Source organism: Gekko japonicus, unplaced genomic scaffold (genome assembly GCF_001447785.1).
Source record: "Gekko japonicus isolate JY-2015 unplaced genomic scaffold, Gekko_japonicus_V1.1 scaffold383, whole genome shotgun sequence".
NCBI lineage: Eukaryota > Metazoa > Chordata > Lepidosauria > Squamata > Gekkonidae > Gekko > Gekko japonicus.
In genome coordinates this window covers 481,436-501,779 of record NW_015164193.1, presented here as the reverse complement: position 1 = coordinate 501,779, position 20,344 = coordinate 481,436, and the positions used below count along the sequence as shown (strand labels likewise).

Here is a 20,344-nt window from a genome sequence, read left to right as displayed (position 1 = left end):
CTCATGGTAATGCTTCTGTTGAAAGTGGATTTTCAGTTAATAAGTCAATGTTAATTGAGAACTTGCATGAAGAAACTGTTGTCTGTCAACGTCAGGTTTACGATGCTGTCTTGAACTGTGGAGGACTTGAATCTGTTGTAATTGATAGGAATCTGTTGCAGTCAGTCAGGCATGCTCATGCACGCTACACAGAGCACTTGGAGGCTAAACACCATAAGCAACAAGAAGAAATTCAGAAGAAAGAAGAAACTTGAGGGACAAATTAAACAACTTGAAAATGCTAAAAAAAGGCTGAGAGAAGAAGCCAAAATGGAAGAGAAAACAATTGATGAGAAACTAAAAGAATTGCAAAATAAAAAGAGAAAACTGTAGAAGTGATAGTTTTATATCTTAAATCTTCATTCTTTAAAAACAAATTACTTGTATTCTAATTTCTAACTTGATTATTACTGCAATTTCAAAACTATGTTTCGTAATGTGGCTTCAGAGAAACCATTTTAGATAGAACATTTATATAATTTTAGTGTACCTTTAAAACAGTAACTAAACTGTCATGTCATTTGTTAGCATTCAGAGTTTACTTGAATTGAAGTTTGTATCTTGGTGTAATTTTTGGTGCAATTGCAAAACAGATGTTGCTGCAGTTAATGTTGAAAGAAGCTGATATTAAATCTCTTGCTTTGACAAATATTTTTGCAGTTGAGACTTGTGTAGTTGTAGAGTAGGATGTTCCATGAAGCCTTGCATTAATGCAATGTGACCTATTCATTTTTTAACTTGTGGTTATATTTGAATGGTGGTTAGAGAAATTGACAAATGTTGGTCAGGGAAAGCCAGGGAATTGAAAAATAAAATTTTAGTGGCAACCTTGCCAGGAGAAACAGCCTTTCTGTTCTGTAACACTGGATGAGGACAGAACAAAGTTTTGAGTCAAGTGGCACCTTTAAGACAAACAAAGGTCCCGGTCACACGGGCCGGAAAATGCGGGGGGGGGGGAAGCGTGGCAGTTTGGCCCGGAGCAAAATAACGTACGGCCGCCTGATCACACATCCTGTTGAGGTCCCGTGGTTAGGGGTGAAGTGGCGATAACACGATGATCCTGCAGCGCAGCAAAGAAGCGGCGTGGCGCGATCACACCAACGCCATGCGCGATTCTGTGGAGTAATGGGACTTTTGCTTTCCTCTTTGTGCGCATGCGCTGTTGGGTGCTTGTGCGCATCCTGTGGAGACTTGGGGAAAAAACCCTGTTTGCAATGGGACATGGTCGGGCGCCGGATGCCATGGACTACCACCGGAAATGCGATCAGATGCCAGCCCTTGCCCCGCATCTTCGGCGGGAAGCCTCGAGTTCGCGATGGGAGCTCTACGCTTCCCAGATGTTGCGGTGTGATCGCGCCCGGAAAATACGCCTCTCATCAGTCTCTGTAGCGTGGCTAATGCTCCGTGTGACCACAGCCAAAGTTTAATTTTGAGTATAAGCTTTCTTGCACAACCCAGCTCAGTTTTGAAAAGAAATGCACTTTCACACCATCTTATTTGCCAAACAAAACAAACTTTTAAACTATCTTGTGGTTGAGGCAATGAACTGTTACAGGTGGGTAGCTGTGTTTGTCTATAGTAAAAGAACAGAGTCCAATAGCACAGTAAATACCAACACTTGTAAGATTGTACCCTGGAAATCTTGTTGATCTTTAAAATGCTACTGGGCTTGAATCTTGCTTCTTAAACTGATTTCGTTTTGGTACACCCAAAGGGGGAGTGAGTGAGTACAAATCACCTCTGAAACTAGTGCTGCTCTCCCCAGATCCACTAGGTAACTTCAGTGAGTGAACTACCCAACCATTTAAGTAATTACAGTTACCCTTACCGACCACTGGGAACTGAACAGTAGTACATGATACCTTTTGCTAGTTAATCAGTGGGATTCTGTTGCTGGACTGATGGGAAAAATTAGGAGGGATCTATGTGGGGGTCTATTGTTGGTTTACCCTAGATTCAACCACTTAATACGTCCAAGTCTACAGTCCCCAAACAGCCCTCATGACTAGGAAAGAAAAATTGTCCTTAGCCAATGAGGGTGGTGATAAGAAAAGGGGTTTAAAAAAGGAACCGGGCCATCACACACGGGCACAGAGGAGAGGCTGTGATGGTGATTTCTGTATCTGGTAGGACAAGTATGGGAGGAGGCAGTCTTTAAGTGTCCCAGATTATATAAAATTGTATAGGTCAGAATCAGCCCTTTGGACTGGGCTTGGAAACAAACTGGTGACTAGTATTGGTCTGTGTAAAATTTGGGTGGGATGATGATGATAACTAGCCCTAGTCAATGAATGAATAACAGTGTTCTGTTCTGTCCCAATTCAGGCAGCCCCTGTAGAGTGCATTACAGTAATGTGCTCTTGATGATATCTTCACATGTTTTGTGGAAATGTGCTGTTGCTGTCGCCTTTGATTCTTCAGTTCCTGAAAGCTTTAATGTTCAGAACTGTAGTAGCATGGCAAGAATGGCTGTTTCTTATATATGTTAAAGGTATCATATCTGTGAGGTTATTTCATGTTATATAAATAGCGTAGCCATTTTTGTGTGGAAATGAATGCTACAGTTGTACTCTTTGTTTTTAATAATTCCTCACTTTAATAGCTATATCCTAAGTCAGCAGTAAAATATCTGAAAGCTTGTTTATAGAGGAAACCTTTCAAATGTTGGACAAAGATGAACATCCATTGAATTGTATAAACATGCATCAGGTCTATTGAAAAGCCAAGGTAAATTGATACTCCAGAAAAATGTAGCCTCTTGTACTCCCAAACTGGGGAATTCTGAGGGTTGGATTCTGAAGTGCCTTTGCACTGGTATTCCAGAAGCTATGCAGGTGAATGTTGCCAGAGGAGAAGGGAGTTCTTATTGATTTCCCCCTTTCTGCTGCATTCCTCAGCTTTGTCCACTCTATTCTTGAGTGTCCCTTGATGCCTAGGAGCAGAATTTTGTTCTTGGCTCAGTGAGTTGCAGCAGGAGAGTTGCAGCTTTTACTCCACTAGCAGTGGTGGGGTCCAGCTACAGGGCTTCTATCTGGCTCACAAATAATTGGATTGAAACCTATGAGGATTAAAGGATCTAACAGTGTGGAGGATTGCAGCCTAAATGTGCAAGCTGCATACTGTACACTGATTGGTAAGTTCTTTTCCCTCTTAGCCCCCCCGTGCTCCGTGAAACATCCTGTTCAGCTCACAATAATGCTCTTGCACCTGTTCTACTGGTGTTTGTGAAACAGAGTTTGTTAAACGATTCTTGAAAACATCTGTGTTTCTGTTCTTTTCTGTATCAATTGGTGCTATTTGCTGATGTATTTAACTCTGCTAGATGAATGACTATATGTAATGATTTCATGTTTTGGTGTGTCTGTTTCTTTAAACTCAAACATCTTTAATGTCCGGCTGCAATTCTTTAAAATGTTCTCGAGGTGGTACATCACACCACATAAACTACAGAAAATGAACACAAGCAATGATCCGCGCTGCTGGAAAGGTTGTAGAGGGGTCGGCTCCTATCTACACTGCTGGTGGGATTGTCCAAAATTGAGTAATTTCTGGGACAAAGTCCGGAAAGAGATTGCGGAAATAACCTCAGTGGAGCTGGATCTTAAACCTGAAGTGTTTTTATTGAATTATTGGAGTGATGGCATAGGTGCTAGGAATAGGGAAATTATCTCACTGCTTCTTGCCACGGCACGCTTGACAATAGCTTCATGCTGGAAGTCTCCTTCCCCTCCAACGTTGGCCGCCTGGCATGAAAAAATATGGGAACAATTTGTGATGGCTAAGATTGCAGATAAAGTGCATAGAGCTCAGACCTTGTGGTCTTCTAACCTCAAATTTGAATCAAGCTGGTTCCCGATATTTTCATTTCTTACTACGCAGGATATATTGCCTGCAAATGCCCACTACCAAAAGTGGGTCCTGATGTAACATACTAACAATAGAACCCAAAGGAGATACTCACTATTGGTTAATATTACTTTGAAATTTTTGAAGCTCAAGAGCCCCTGAGTGGCTTTACAACTTTCTGTATAGGAATGTCAAATGTTTGTTATTGGAATTTTCGCATGTTTTTGTATGATTGTGGAAAATAAAGAGAAATTAAAAAAATGTTTAGTTTGACTGCAGTAATGTAAGAAGAGTGATAGAGGGAGACATGTGTGTTGTGATTGGCTGATGACAGAGTGTGGGAGGAGGGGTGTCTATGAGAGTGATTCTGTGTGTGAAGTTGAAGAGAGAGGATAGTCTGTGTGACTATGGGAGTTTTTGAGTCTATTCTGTGTGAATAAAGCTAACGGTTTAGTCTGTGTGAATATGAGTTTTGCGTCTATTCTGTGTGAATAAGACAAAGAGTTCAGCCTAAGTGGTTATGTAGATGAGAGAGAGAGATTAGACTGAGCGTCTATGCTTGTCTTTGTTTGACTGTTTGTGAGACTGTTTGTGACACCAAGCTTTGCCAGTTATATTTACAAGTTCCTTTCATCAGCAACAGTTCAAAATAATCAGAAACCTATTTTGTTCTTTATTAAATAAATCATTTTTTTGGTTAAACTTATCCCAGAAATCAGAATAATCCTTCCTTGGGGCCACACAGTCCTCTGAAGTGCCCAGACCCTAGGTCGTTCTACCAAAAGAGAGAGGTTTGGAATTTTAAATTCTTGATGGCAGCAGAAATCTACCAAGTTTAGTTACACAGAGTGTTTTAAAGGCAAAACCGTCTCCCCTATAAGCAAGCACGCCACACTATATAGTATCGTATGGCATATCACTGGCATTTAAAATTTTTTGCTCCCTTGGCTGTTCCTGGTAAAGAAAAAGACGATTTACTTCCATGTACCTGTGCCTCCGAAGTGTTCTGTGTTTGCTAGATGAAAACTTGGCATGTCATTAACCAATGTCTGTGTTTTTGTAGCATTTGAGAAGTTCCATAACAGGTCATTGGTATGCTACTAGTGTAACAGGCTTTGTGTAGATGCTTATGCCCCTACTGGAAACCTGTAGTAGAGCTGGGCAGTGTGGGGTTTTAAATGTATGTTTTATTATGTAAATACTTTTTGATTCACGGTGAGTGTTTGTATTATCGATTATTGATAAAAGCCTCCTTCCACTAACTATCTCAGACTCCAATATGATGATCAGCACTTTATTGAACAATCAGTGCTTAGGACACCTCATCTAAGCAATGTGTGTGCTTGGTGTTTAAGGTGTATTCCTCAAGACAGGAAACGATGTAAATGTTGATGGTGTGGGATAAAGTGGGAGAAATGATTGCAAAGCATATTTACTTTTTGAGTCATATTATCTATCTGTGATTGGGTAAATTGATTCTGATAAATAGCTCCTGGTAGCTTGAAAGCTGCTGCAGAGTAGCTCATGCATCCCTTAGAACAGCTGGTGAAATATTTTGAACAAATCTACTCTCAAGTTCTTTCTTTTAAAAATGCTTTTCTTTCATATGATTTTTCTTTGTGCTATTTCATTTCTGGTACTCTTCCTAGTCCACCAGTTTCTAGGACAGAACAAAACTTGGTAACTTGTGTAAGGGGGAACAGATCAGCGTTCAAGGACTGCATTAAAATGTCACGTGTAACTGCCGCTAATGAAAAACAGGCATGAACCCAGACCACACAATAGCCTTGTTCCTCCCCCTCCTTTTGATGCCAGAAATTGTGTTACGTATTAACTAGGGCTACCTGTGAGGTATGAATTTAGGTAGGTGGATTTGTGTGAGATGGTCTGTCTGTCCCCCCCGTCCCCCCCATTGGCATCTTAAGGCCTGAGAGATGTCATGCAAACATATACATACTTTTCCTTCCTGCAGTTTCCTGTGATATCTAAATGCGGCTGAAGTTGACCTGCAGTTCAGAACTGGATCCGACTCAAATGAAAGTTGTGATCTTTGTCAGGGTCTCTATGCATCACACCTATGGGTTAGGTGCCTGCGCTGACTCCGATTTGGGAAACTTCCATCAAGCTCAAAAGGATTCGGAGCCTCACCTCTGAGCATGCACAGAAGCTCCAACCACGCATGCCTAGAGGGTGGGGCTCCGGTATCCCACCAGTTCTCTTCTGACTGCCACGCTTATCACTCGATCTGCTTCGGTCTGGGAACTTTTTTGCTGTTAAGGACAGTTTTTTCTTTCTTAGTCCTTTCATTTTTCCTTCTGTTATACCTAAAAAAAAAAGGAGAGAGAGAGAGGTTATATCTTCACACACAAAACCTTTATTGGCATGAAAGCACGAAACATCATGGAAATACGGGAAAATACTAAGATGCATCAATCACTTACACTTGGCTATTCAAGCCTCGTCTTCTGATTGCATAATATAAACATTTTGCAACGAGAGAGAGGCTTCTTTTCTTTACTTATTTCCCCCCCGACTTTGGTCGGAACCCCCCCTCCCTTTTCTACCACTTTGCCTTCCTTCTATGGCAAATCAGTGGGGGTTCTTTAAGCGCTGCAGCCAGTGTGCTTCTAAGGTAGCACCACCCAACGGCCATTCGTTGTGCTTGCTTTGCCTGGGTGAGGCACATAGGACAGATTCCTGCATCCATTGCGCTAAGTTCTCCAATCAGATGCACAAGAACAGGGCTGCCAGACTCCAAGTGGTTCTCCTGGAATCTGGTCTTCATCCGGGGGTGATGACTTCTACTCTGACAGAAGCGACTATCAAATCGGCATCAGATGATCGACCTCGATTTACACCGACAGATTGGCACCGATCGACGCTGAAAGATCAACCCTGAGCGTCAGACATGCCAGACACTGTCTCCTCCACTGTTAGGCCATCGGGATCTAAGCCGTCTACCTCTGCCACTCCTTTGGTATCCTTGACACTGGCTTCTAAGAAGAAGGGAGAGGCAAAGGGCCATGCTAAGGTGAAACACAAGCACCTGAAGACAGCCTCGAAGCTTACTACAGTGACTGCAGCACAGAGAGCCAATGTGCAGGCAGATATTTCCCTGCCTCACTCTGCCTCGCTGGATTTGTTGACAATTTCGCAGATACCAACTATTACGTTGCTGGACTCACCTATTCGACGGCCAGGGTTTCCGACACATAATTCGATATCGAGAGGTCTCTTTTTTCGGGATTGGAAGTGGAGGAGATAACCTCCCATCAATTACCATTCCATTGGGGCTCAAGATCTTTGAACAGTCTCGCTCCTGGTTGCCCATCGATATTGGTCATCAACACCGACACTTGTCTAGGCATAGGCGGACCCGCTCTTCATCCCGTCGGAGCAGCCCTTCTCCACGGTCCCATGACCAATCACCTCGCGATCGACCTCCAGTGGCCTTCACCATTCCGCAACCCTCCATGATGGTACCATGGGATCACAGGCAGCTTCAGTACCTTTATAATGCCTTTCCCTTGGCTGCTGCACTCCCCTGGCTGAACCAAGGCAAGCCAATGGAATGGGAGCAGCACTTGAGTGTCTCCCACCGTGCTCGCTCTCCAGTATGGAATCATGCCGCACTGATACAGGTCCCTCCTAAGGTTCCAGAGAATGCATCGGTACCGAAGGGCCCCCTATCCACAAAGACACCGAAACAGATTGTGTCGAGCTCAATGATCTCTCAGCCTTGGCCAGCTGCTCCTCCAGTACCCCCAACACAAGTCCACATTCCACATCCGTTGTCAAGAGACGATGAGTTATCTCACTCTGCGGGAACAGAGGAGGATGATTCTGGAGCACCAGCTACTCCTATAGACCCCTCACCTAATCAACTGATTGCTGAAATCTACCCATCTCCCCTTCGGAGGACCTCCGCTCTTACAGGGACCTACTCAAAAGAATGGCTCATTCATTGGGGATTGCTATTTCCAAACCCAAACCCCAAGTCACTGATGCTCTTTTTGATATTATACAACTGGACACTTCAACAGCAGTTGCCCTTCCCTTCCCTCCTGGAGATCAGTTGTAATTCTGAGTGATCTCCACCCATCACCTGGAGATTGGCAACAATGGTTCCCCAGGAGAAAATGGCTGGTTTGTAGGGTGGAGTCTATGGCATTGTACCTGTCTGAGGTCCCACCCCTCCTCAAACCTCACCCTTTCCAGGATCCACCCCTCAAATTTCCAGGAATTTCCCAACCCGGAGTTGGCAACCCTGTCTTCTTTCCGGCCAAGCATCAACCTGCCATTATCTGCTCCTCTGATGTCAGCTTTCCATCTCCTCCCCCCTCCTGGAGATCAGTTGTAATTCTGAGTGATCTCCACCCCTCACCTGGAGACTGGCAACAGTGGTTCCCCAGGAGGGAATGGCTGGTTGGGAGAAGAATAAGAAGAGGAGATTGGATTCACTCAGAGTCTCAGAGCGGCTGTCAGGGTTCCCAGTCAAACACTCATCAATGTTCTTTCAGAAGTTTCAGTTTATTGAGAGTTAGTACTTAAGACATCATGAACGCTTGTGTCAGGAATGGCAGGATAAAAGCTAACACGTATAGATATACCCTCTTCAAACTAGACCCCCTGATACAGTAAAACCAATAAGCAGGGACCTGAAAACATGGGCAAAAGACAGCAGTTACATTCCCAGCGGGAAAAGAAGACCCAGATGAGCCTAGCCTTCAAGGACACCAAACAGATAACAGAGCAAAGCTAAGGAGGTGTGGGGGATGGGAGGGAGAAGCTGAGAGAGAGCACCCCACACATTCCAGCCTATGGCAGCATTAGCTGACAGCAGCTTACAAAGTCCTTTCCCTTCCCCACTGATGGCTATGCCTAGGGTAGCCAACCTCTAGGTGGAGCCTGACTATCACCAGGTATCACAACTGAACTCAAGACAACAGATCTCTTTCCCCCCCTGGAGAAAATAACTTTGGAAGATGGGCTTTATGGCATTCTGTTCAGCTGAGGCCTCTCCCTTCCCCAAACCCTGGCTTCCATAGACTCTACCAGAAAATCTCCAGGAATTTCCCTACCTGGAGCTGGCAACCCTAGCCAGACTAGCCCCAATGAGTTCCTCACAAAGGCCTGCGAAGGGTGTCCTTCCTTTGTCTGAACCAAGCTTCGTTGCCCACTGTGGCGAAACGGGCTCCAGTTTACAACTCAACTGTTCGCCTTCCCCCCTTGTTCCGTGGACGTATATCACTCCTTAAGTTCGCTGCCACCACTCACTGATTTGTCACTGCCTTTTTATAAAAAAAAAAGGAGAGAGAGAGAGGTTATATCATCACACACAAAACCTTTATTGGCATGAAAGCACGAAACATCATGGAAATACGGGAAAATACTAAGATGCATCAATCACTTACACTTGGCTATTCAAGCCTCGTCTTCTGATTGCATAATATAAACATTTTGCAATGAGAGAGAGGCTTCTTTTCTTTACTTATTTCCCCCCGACTTCGGTCGGAAAACCCCCTCCCTTTTCTACCACTTTGCCTTCCTTCTATGGCAAATCAGTGGGGGTTCTTTAAGCGCTGCAGCCAGTGTGCTTCTAAGCTAGCACCACCCAACGGCCATTCGTTGTGCTTGCGTTGCCTGGGTGAGGCGCATAGGACAGACTCCTGCATCCATTGTGCTAAGTTCTCCAATCAGATGCGCAAGAACGGGGCTGCCAGACTCCAAGTGGTTCTCCTGGAATCTGGTCTTCATCCGGGGGTGATGACTTCTACTCTGACAGAAGCGACTATCAAATCGGCATCAGATGATCGACCTCGATTTACACCGACAGATTGGCACCGATCGACGCTGAAAGATCAACCCTGAGCGTCAGACATGCCAGACACTGTCTCCTCCACTGTTAGGCCATCGGGATCTAAGTCGTCTACCTCGGCCACTCCTTTGGTATCCTTGACACTGGCTTCTAAGAAAAAGGGGAAGGCAAAGGGCCATACTAAGGTGAAACACAAGCACCTGAAGACAGCCTCGAAGCTTACTACAGTAACTGCAGCACAGAGCACCAATGTGCAGGCTGATATTCCCCTGCCTCGCTCTGCCTCACTGGATTTGTTGACAGTTCCGCAGATACCAACTATTACGCTGCTGGACTCACCTATTCGACGGCCAGGGTTTCCGACACATAATTTGATATCGAGAGGTCTCTCTTTTTTGGGATTGGAAGTGGAGGAGATAACCTCCCATCAATTACCATTCCATTGGGACTCAAGATCTTTGAACAGTCTCGCTCCCGGTTGCCCATCGATACTGGTCATCAACACCAACACTTGTCTAGGCGTAGGCAGACCTGCTCTTCATCCCGTTGGAGCAGCCCTTCTCCACGGTCCCATGACCAATCACCTCGCGATCGACCTCCAGTGGCCTTCACCATTCCGCAACCCTCCATGATGGTACCATGGGATCACAGGCAGCTTCAGTACCTTTATAATGCCTTTCCCTTGGCTGCTGCACTCCCCTGGCTGAACCAAGGCAAGCCAATGGAATGGGAGCAGCACTTGAGTGTCTCCCACCGTGCTCGCTCTCCAGTATGGAATCATGCCGCACTGATACAGGTCCCTCCTAAGGTTCCAGAGAATGCATCGGTACCGAAGGGCCCCCTATCCACAAAGACACCGAAACAGATTGTGTCGAGCTCAATGATCTCTCAGCCTTGGCCAGCTGCTCCTCCAGTACCCCCAACACAAGTCCACATTCCACATCCGTTGTCAGGAGACGATGAGTTATCTCACTCTACGGGAACAGAGGAGGATGATTCTGGAACACCAGCTACTCCTATAGACCCCTCACTTAATCAACTGATTGCTGAAGATCTACCCATCTCCCCTTCGGAGAACCTCCGCTCTTACAGGGACCTAATCAAAAGAATGGCTAATTCATTGGGGATTGCTATTTCCAAACCCCAACCCAAAGTCACTGATGCTCTTTTTGATATTATACAACTGGACACTTCAACAGCAGTTGCCCTTCCCATTACGCAGGTCCTACTGCAGGCAGTTAAATCCCATTAGGACAAACTGGTGTCGACCCCGGTGTTGACCAGAAGGTTAGACAACATGTACAAGATACAGGAGACAAGGGCAGAATTCCTCTGCTCCCACCCGGAAGCTAACTCTGTGGTGGTCACCCTCTCTAGTAAGAGCAAGAAGATGCATTCTACACCGTCTGACAAGGAGAGTGAGAAGATGGATGCATTTGGGAGGCGGTTTTATTCCACAGGTGCCCTAGGTGTTAAGATGGCAAATTATATCGCCTGTATGGGTCGCTACGAATATTCCCTGTGGGAGTAAATGTCTCCCCTTCTGGTACTCCTCCCTGCGCAACATCATGATGAGGACCAAAGGATACAGAAAGAGGGCATGATACTTGCTAAGCAGGTCATCAATTCAGCTAAACACTGCCTGGACACTAGCTCCAAGACCATGTCCTCCACTGTGGCCCTCCGCTGTCACTCCTGGCTTTGCACGATATCCCTTCAGACAGACACCCGAGCCCTTATTGAGGACTTACCATTCAATGGGCAGGGTCTCTTTCACACCACCACCGACTTGCTCTTGCAGGAGATGGACAAGAGTCTCAAGGCATCTCAAAGTTTGGGTGTCTCCCCCTCGTACTGGCCCCAACATTCCAAGACCTGAACCAGAAACAACAGGAGACCACATAGCAATCTCCAGAGGACTTTTGGAAATCTTGAGACACTCAATCTTGGGCAAGTCATAGTTCTGGCACAGCCGTTCTTGAAAAAGAACAGTTTCTGTCAGAGCTCTCTCAGCCCCATGTACCTCACAGGGTGTCTGTTGTGGGGAGGGGAAGGGAAAGGAGTTTGTAAGCCACTCTCAGACTCCTTTGGGTAGTGAAGGGTGGGGTATAAATCCAATCTTCTTCTTCATTATCTCTTGACGGCACCCAGGGTCTTCACAAAGACTATGGTGACAGTGGCAGTTCACATGAGACTTCAAGGTGTGGTGATTTTTGCCTACATCGATGACTGGCTTGTGGTAGCACAGTCTGAAAGACTCTTGCTCAGTTGACGTTGACCCTCCTTCAGGAGTTGGACCTTTGTGTCAACCACAAGAAATCGTGCCTGATACCCTCCCAAAGGGTGAACTTTATAGGAGCAATGATCGATTCTGCTGTCGGCAGGGCGTTTCTCCCTCCGCAATGTGCCCACGCTCTGACATCCCTGATAGATGTCCGGATGTCACCCGTGGCTTCTGCCATTGACCTTCAGAGATTGTTGGGACTCATGGCAGCTATGACAAGTTTCCTGCCACTGGCGAAGCTTCGCATGAGGCCCTTACAACTTTGGTTTGTTTGGACTTTCAAAGTTCCAGACATCCATGGTCCAGGCTTATTCGGTTACCACCAAGTGTACGGAATTCTCTTCTGTGTTGGGGCTCTTTCATCCTTCTCCACCCACCATGACACTCACCACAGATGCCTCACTGTGGGGCTGTGGGGCACATCTCAATGGTCTTTGTGTTGGAGCCCCATGGGAAGGGCATCTGAAGGGCTCCCACATCAACTACTTGGAACACCTGGAAGTCCAATATGTTCTCCAATCCTTACCAGTGCTAGAAGGGCAGACTATGATGGTGTTGACAGACAATGCTACAGCTATGGCCTATATCAACAAACAAGGTGGGATGATGTCACACCGCCTGTGTCGCTTGGCTATCACTCTGTGGGACTGGTGCCTCATTCACAGGATCTGGATATCTGCTGCACATCTTCTGGTGCCTCATTCACAGGATCTGGATATCTGCTGCACATCTTCTGGGCATGCAGAATGACAGGGCAGACACCCTCAGCAGGGGCGCAGCACAGCTGCATGAATGGGAACTGAACTGGAAATACCGGTATCCCATTTTCCAATGGTGGGGCCAACCACAGGTCGATGTTTTCACCACAAGATGGAATTTGAAGTGTGCCCAATTCTGCTGCAGGGGAGGGCAGACCCTCTTTCGCTAGGGGGCGGTCTTCTGATCCCCTGGAGGGGACAATCACACTTCCTTTTCCCACCTATTCCTCTCCTCACGAGGATACTGTGATACAGGCCAGACTGCATTTTGGTGGCTCCCTGGTGGCTGAGGCAACCGTCGTTTCCAGTGTTCCTACGCCTCTCCGACATGGTCTTCCTACATTTCCCGTGCACAAGGGACTTACTCCTGACAGCGGATGGCCAGGTATTTCATCACAATGTCCCCCACCTCAAACCTATGGCCTGGATGATATAAGGCGAGGTTTTTCAAGCGGAGTTCAGAGGGTTCTCCTAAACAGCAGGAAGCTTTCTACTTGTTCTTCTTATAGTTATAAATGGGCCAAGTTCCTCGCTTTCCTTCAGCCCTATGAGGGCGATCCCACCTTTGCTGGGCTCCCCCGAATCTTTGGTTTTATTCTTTCCCTTGCGGAAGCTGGACTTAGTCAGTCAAACTATCTGGTGGCGATTTCAACCTTCCATAGGAGACTGGATAACACTTCGGTTTTTGCCCACACTGACTTCAAGAGATTTCTGAGAGGTCTACTGCATCTATACCCACCAGTTAAGCTACCAGTCCAGGCGTGGGACTTGCCCACCGTATTACGTAAACTTACAGGCAAGTCTTTCGAACCCATAACTACTTGCGAGCTCAAGTTCCTATGTTGGAAGATGGCCTTTCTAGTGGTTGTTATGTCAGCAGGTACAGTCAGTAATCTCCTAGCTTTCAGGTATGATACTCCGTACTTGTCATTCCTAGTGGATGGTATAGCTTTGACTCCGGATATCACCTTCTTGCCTAAGGTGGTTTCTGAGTTCCACTTACACAAGCAAGTTATTCTGCCTGATTTTTTCCCGAACCCATCATTGGATATTGAGTGTCTATGGCACATGCTAGATGTCAAGCGGGTGCTCCTAATCTACCTGGATAGAACGCACAAAATCTGCAAGGACCCGCAGTTGTTCCTGTCTTATGCAACACACTCTTTGGGTCAAAAGATATCCTCTCAATGGCTATCCAAGTGGATTGTTGAGACCATAAAACTGTGTTACCTTCTGTATAAAAGGCCTCTACCTGTCCAGCCTTGGGCCTACTCTACACAGGCACTGTTGACTTCCATGGCCTTCCTCAAGGGGGTGCCCCTTCAAGACATCTGCCAGGCAGCTTTTTGGGTCACTCCTAACCCATTTATCAAGCATTACGCTGTGGATGAACATGCGCAGCGTCATTCCATCGTGGGCCGATCAATCTTGCAATCTGTGGTCTCCTGAGATGCTGCCAGCTCTCTCCTCCAGGTAGGCCTAAGCTTGTTATTCTCCCATAGGTGTGATACATAAAGACCACGATGAAGATAAACCTGTAACTGATGAACTTCGAGTGGTCATCTGTGCATTCACACCACCTGCCCTCCTTTCAGCTTCTTCAGTTCATTTTCCGTGGATTTGGCAGCAGTCATAAGAAACTGGCAGGATACTAGGGCCCCGCCCTCTAGGTATGCATGGTTCGAGCTTCTGCACATGCTCGGAGGTGTGGCTCCGAATCCTTTCAAACTTGATAGAAGTTTCCTGAATCGGAATTGGCGCAGGCGCCTAACCCATAGGTGTGAATGCATAGATGACCACTCGAAGATTATCAGTTACAGGTAGGTAGCCTGTTTTTTTTGCAGGACCCTAATCCTAAACCTGCATGGTCAGCAGAATATTGTGTTAGGTTTGGCACTGGCACAGCAGATGGTCTCAGAAAAGCAATTTTTGTTGTTGTTCAGTCGCACAGTCTGTCTTCCACTGTCCGCCTGAGTTTGCTCAATTTCATGTTTGTTGCATTGATAACACTGTCTAATCATCTCATCCTTTGCCATCTCCTTCTTCTTTTACCTTCAGTCTTTCCCAGCATCAGGGTCTTCTCCAGTGAGTGCTCCCTTCTCATTTGGTGGCCAAAGTATCTGAGCTTCAGCTCCAGTATCTGGCCTTCCAGGGAACAGTCAGGGTTGATTTCCTTTACGAATGACTGATTTGATCTTCTTGCAGTCCAAGGGACTCTCAAGAGTCTTCTCCAGCACCATAGTTCAAAAGAATCTATTCTTCGGCGCTCGGCCTTCCTTATAGTCCAACTCTCACAGCCATACATTATTACTGGGAATACCATCGCTTTGACTATACGAACTTTTGTTGGCAGAGTGATGTCTCTACTTTTTATTATGCTGTCTAGGTTTGCCATAGCTTTCCTCCCAAGGAGCAGGCTGCTGTCACCGTCATTGTTCTTGGATACCAGGAACATGAATTCTGTCACTGTTTCCATTACTTCCCCCTCTATTTGCCAAGGAGTGATGGGGCCGGATGCCATGATCTTAGTTTTTTTGATGTTGAGTTTCAAGCCGACGTTTGCACTCTCCTCTTTGACCTTCAGCAAGAGGCTTTTTAGATCCTCTTCACTTTCTGCCATTGGAGTGGTATCGTCTGCATATCTGACGTTGTTAATGTTTTTTCCCAGCAATCCTAATTCTGGCTTGTGATTCATCCAGGCCAGCATTTCGCATGATGTACTCTGCATATATATTAAATAAGCAGGGTGACAATATACATCCTTGTTGTACTCCTATTCCTATTTTCCTTCTTGACCCTTATACAGGTTTCTCGAGAGACTTGTGAGGTGGTCTGGTACAGCCATCTCTTTAAGGACTTGCCATAGCCATTGGATTTAAATCCATAGCCATTGGATTTAAACATCCCCCCAATGTTTTTCCCCAGATTTAGGATTTTTGTGCACACGTGGGGACCGCCCCACGTGCGCACAGACCTCTCCCTCCCCCCCAGGTCCCCCCGATGTGCGGATTTAAGCATCCGCACACCAGGGGGTGATTTGAGAATTAGATATATAGATAGGATTGTAGTCCACTGCAGTGTTCCTTATATTTTGCTTTTACTTACTTTTACGGCACTGTCCTTCTACCTTTATAATCCACTCCCTACACTGTTTATGGTAAGTATCATTTTAAGAACGTTTTCTGTTTGCATTGTTTTCTAATTCTGTAATCCTAGTCCTATTGCATTGTCTATTGAATGTCTTATGCTGGTTGATTTAATTGGTTTTATGTTTTGTACTAGAAATAATGCCTGTTGTGAAAATAAATACAACGTGCTCTAGAAAGAGGCTCTGGGAAAGTGCCAAGGCCTTGGACACTCAGCGTCAATTTGCTGTGGTGACCTCAAACCCCACCCTCTCTAGGCTCCACTCCTGAAATCCCCAGGAATTTCCCAGCCTGAAGTTGGCAACTCCATCCCCTTCCCAGCTGTTAACCTTCCGTTATCTTTCCCTCTAACTGCAGCTGACTTCTGCCCTCCCTCCTAGAGATCAGTTGTAATTCTGAGTGATCTCCACCCCTCTCCTGGAGATTGGCAACACCTCTCACCTGGAGAAAATGGCTGGTTTGTAGGGTGGAGTCTATGGCATTGTACCTGTCTGAGGTTCCACTCCTCCTCAAACCTCACCCTTTCCAGGCTCCACCCCTCAAATCTCCAGGAATTTCCCAACCCGGAGTTGGCAACCCTATCTTCTTTCCAGCCAAGCATCAACTTGCCATTATCTGCTCCTCTGATGTCAGCTTTCCATCTCCTCCCCCCCTCCTGGAGATCAGTTGTAATTCTGAGTGATTCCCACCCCTCACCTGGAGACTGGCAGCAGTGGTTCCCCAGGAGGGAATGGCTGGTTGGGAGAAGATAATTCTGACAGGGCACAGTGGCTGAAGGGGGAGTGGGCAGAGAAGAGGAGCAGACTCAGCACCCGGCCAATGGCTCACGAGTGCTCTTGAGTGGCGGCTGATGGGCCAATGGCTGGGAGTGCATGGAATCTTGCCACCCCAACAAAGAATTATGTATAAGGAGAGATTCCATCTTGAGTCCCAGTGAGAAAGGTGGGTGATAAATGAAGGGAATAAAATATTTCTAATAGTGCTATGACTCATTGGACAGTTAAAACAGTAGAAGTCATGAGTTTTGGAATGCTTGTTACTTTTGCTTTGGGCTACTGCTACTCCCAGGTACAGCAGTGTCTCATTCCTGTTCCATGTGGGTAGGCCATGCAGTCTTTGATGTCCCTGGGATATGCCAGGAGTGGAAGCTTCAAATGGTAGCATCTGTGCAGTACCCTAGAATGTTGTGTCTTAGTGGTAGATTAGGCACATACTTATTGTGTTGAATTTTGGCTGATTACTACTCAGTAGTAAAGAATCCATGTAGGCTTTTTAATGTGATTGCTTTTGCCCCTTTAGAAACATGCTAACATTTTTAGCTACCTCTTCAATGATCTGGAATGAGATATAACCAAAGCCATAAAACACAAGCAAGTGGATTAGACAGACTGTTGTTGACTGTATAGCTGGCTTTAACTGTTCAGATGCATTATATTTATGTGTAATGCTTAATATAATAGTATTAATATAACTGTGTTCTTCTAGTTCTAGATTTTGAAGTGCTGGAATACTGAATACATGGCAAAGAACGTAAAGTTTCTTCAGACAGTTTTAATATTGCTACTTCACAATTACATATCAGCTGATGATGGTGATATAAGATCAAGTAAGAATCTGCTTTATTTACTAATCATGGCTAGTTAATTTTTTCCCATTAAGATCCTTATTTCTCCTCTCCCTTGCTGTTCTTTCCTTCTAAAATTATGTCTAAATAAATGTACATTAGAGTGATTCGATATGTATATCAATCCTTATAAAGGCAATTTCTTTTGGAATTTTGATATAGGATATCCTAATATTTAGATGACTTTTCAAAAATCACAAGTTCAGATGGAGTTAAAGCCACTGACATTTTAGTAGTCCACTCCTTCTGCTGGCAGGGTGTTTGGTCTTGTGGATTCCTTTGTAGAGCTTTGGTTTTTACATCCCCCCCCCAGCTTCTGGGCACTCATCGTTTATTTTTAAATTTAAAACCCCACATTTCCTTTCTAACTCAAGGCAGCTAACAAACATGACTGTAGGCCACTTAACTCACACATCAACCAAAGCTTTCTGGAGAAAACAAATAACTTAATTGACTACCAGCAAGAAACAATATATTTGAATTTAAAACTGCTTCCTGGGGTGGGGAGGGAACTGGGCATGTACCACCCAAGTAGTCTACAAGGGGGAGGGGGGGAAGAATAATAATAAAACACAGCATAAAATGAAAGCAGGAAGTGGTCTGGTGTGAAACTTAAGTCTGAGGAGAGTACATTCCTTAATTTGCTGTGTGCCCCAGTGGTAATTGAGGGAAAGATATATGTCCAAACTAATTGCTCCAGTGCTAGCTCCTGCAATGGCTGAAGATTCCCCTCTTGGGAACAGAAAGCATGCGGTGCCTAGACTTGATTCCATCCATGTCTCTCTGCCAAGTGGCCATTGCTTTGTAGAGAGCCTGAACCCAAAGTCCATAGCATGGGGCTGGGTACCAAAGAGGTGATGATTCTTCTTAGGCCTGATGGTGTCCTCCCCTTGGCAACCATATGTTCAAAGAACAGGAGTTTCCTTTGAAGATCCTGGTCCATTATTTCACTTTTGTTCTATTTGGAGGCTGTCATGAGGAATGGTATCTGCAAGCCAGAGAAATAGAAACAAAGGAGTGTGAAGGTGAAGGGAGAGGAGACTTGAAGGCTTGATCTAGTTATGGTACACCCCTGTGGTTTTATGAAAATTATCCATCAGTTCTAACTCACCTCACAGAAACTTCAAGTAAGTGGTAGCTATGAGGCTTGTCTGAGCAAAGTCTAAATAGTGGTTAGCCATAGAAATCCAAGACTGTCGCCTAGCCACTGAGGCCAAATTTTATCTTTATTTAAATGGTCTTGTATTATGGTCACTGGAAGTGATACACATATTTAGAAAGTAGGAGGAAAAACAATAATTTCTGAGGAAACCTGAGAAATTAGTTGCAGTTTTGAGGAAGATGAATTGGGGTTTCTTTTTTATTTGGATCTGGAACAAAAGAAGAAAATGGATTATCTCATGGTAACTCTGTAACATAGATTAGGCAGCGGGGGTATGTGTCATAGTAAATCATAGTTTGGCAATTGTGAATACTCTGTGGACTTCTGAGTTCTCATTCCCATTTTATCTATCTTACTTTCAGTTATTTATACCCTGTTCACTCAGCCATAAAGCTCTTGAGGCAATATAAAGAGCATGATTAAAAATATAAAACCAATTAACTATTTGCATTAAAATAGCACCTAGTAATCCATTGTGGAAAATAACAGCAACAATGAAAGCAAGTAGAGCAATTAATCAGCACAATTGCTTAGTAGAAGGTAGTAACAGTAATACAATATTGTTACTATATAAAGAGTAGTAATCTAAAGATATTAAGAACTTCAAAATAAATCCTCAGGAGATGAACTTTTCTGAGTCACTGCTCAGTTCTTCAGAGTGACCATTTTGACCATGTGCTCACCTGGAGGGTGAAGCGAGCTTCAAGGTAATGAAAACTTTGTAGAGAACTATAACATCTAAGCCAGGGGTGGCCAGACTGTGGCTTGGGAGCCACATGCGGCTCTTTCCCATATATTTTGCGTCTCCCAGCAGGGTGGCTGGGGAAGTGAAGGGGAGGCATGCCTCCCCAATCAGTCTTCCCTTTCCCAGCCAGTGTTCCCCTCCCTAGGTACGCTTGAGGTGTGTGGGGGAGCCGAGAAAGAAAGCAACTTTAAATGCATTCTCAAAGCCCCCTCCCCCAGTAGCCATCTTGGAGAAGGCATTTGTCTCTTTAAATTCCTTCTCCAAGCCAAGCCAGCATGGCAGCGGGGGCGGGGGGCTTGGAGAACACATATTTATTTATTTATTTATTTATTTATTTATTCATTCATTCTTTAGATTTGTATCCCGCCCTCCCCGAAGGCTCAGGGCAGCTAACAAGGGCATAAATGCCATATTAAAACAGTAAGAACACTTTGAAGCGAATCCGGTACGCCATTGGCAGCCAGTGCAGCGCTTTCAGCACAGGCCGGATGTGATCCCGTCTAGGGAGACCAATCAGCAGCCTGGCTGCAGCATTCTGCACTAGTTGCAGCTTCCGAATTTGCGACAGAGGCAGCCCCATGTAGACAGCGTTACAGTAGTCTAGCCTTGAGGTGACCGTCGCATGGATCACTGTGGCCAGGTCATCACGGTCGAGGAAGGGGACCAGCTGCCGCGCCAGCTGAAGATGGTAGAAGGCCGACTTGGCAGTGGCTGCTACCTGGGTCTCCATTGTTAAGGAGGAGTCCAGGAGCACACCCAAACTCCTAACCTCCGACGCCGGCATCAAAGACGCCCTATCGAAGGTTGGGAGAGGGAGCCCCAACCCTGGACCAATCCGACTCAGCCCCAGGACCTCCGTCTTTGCTGGGTTTAGTTTCAGCCGACTTAGAGCCAACCAGCCACGGCCTGTAACGCCCGGTGA

General features: G+C 45.5%; 1 protein-coding gene across 1 annotated transcript in view; it reads left to right on the top strand.

Moving 5' to 3' along the window:
- The window catches only part of COL21A1 (collagen, type XXI, alpha 1), a 209,669-nt gene that overhangs the window by 35,304 nt on the left and 154,021 nt on the right, over positions 1-20,344 (top strand). The window contains exon 2 of the mRNA XM_015408301.1: positions 17,377-17,497. Within this exon, the coding sequence (XP_015263787.1) occupies positions 17,410-17,497 (88 nt within the window). The 5' untranslated portion in view covers positions 17,377-17,409. The remainder of the gene's footprint in view (positions 1-17,376; positions 17,498-20,344) is intronic.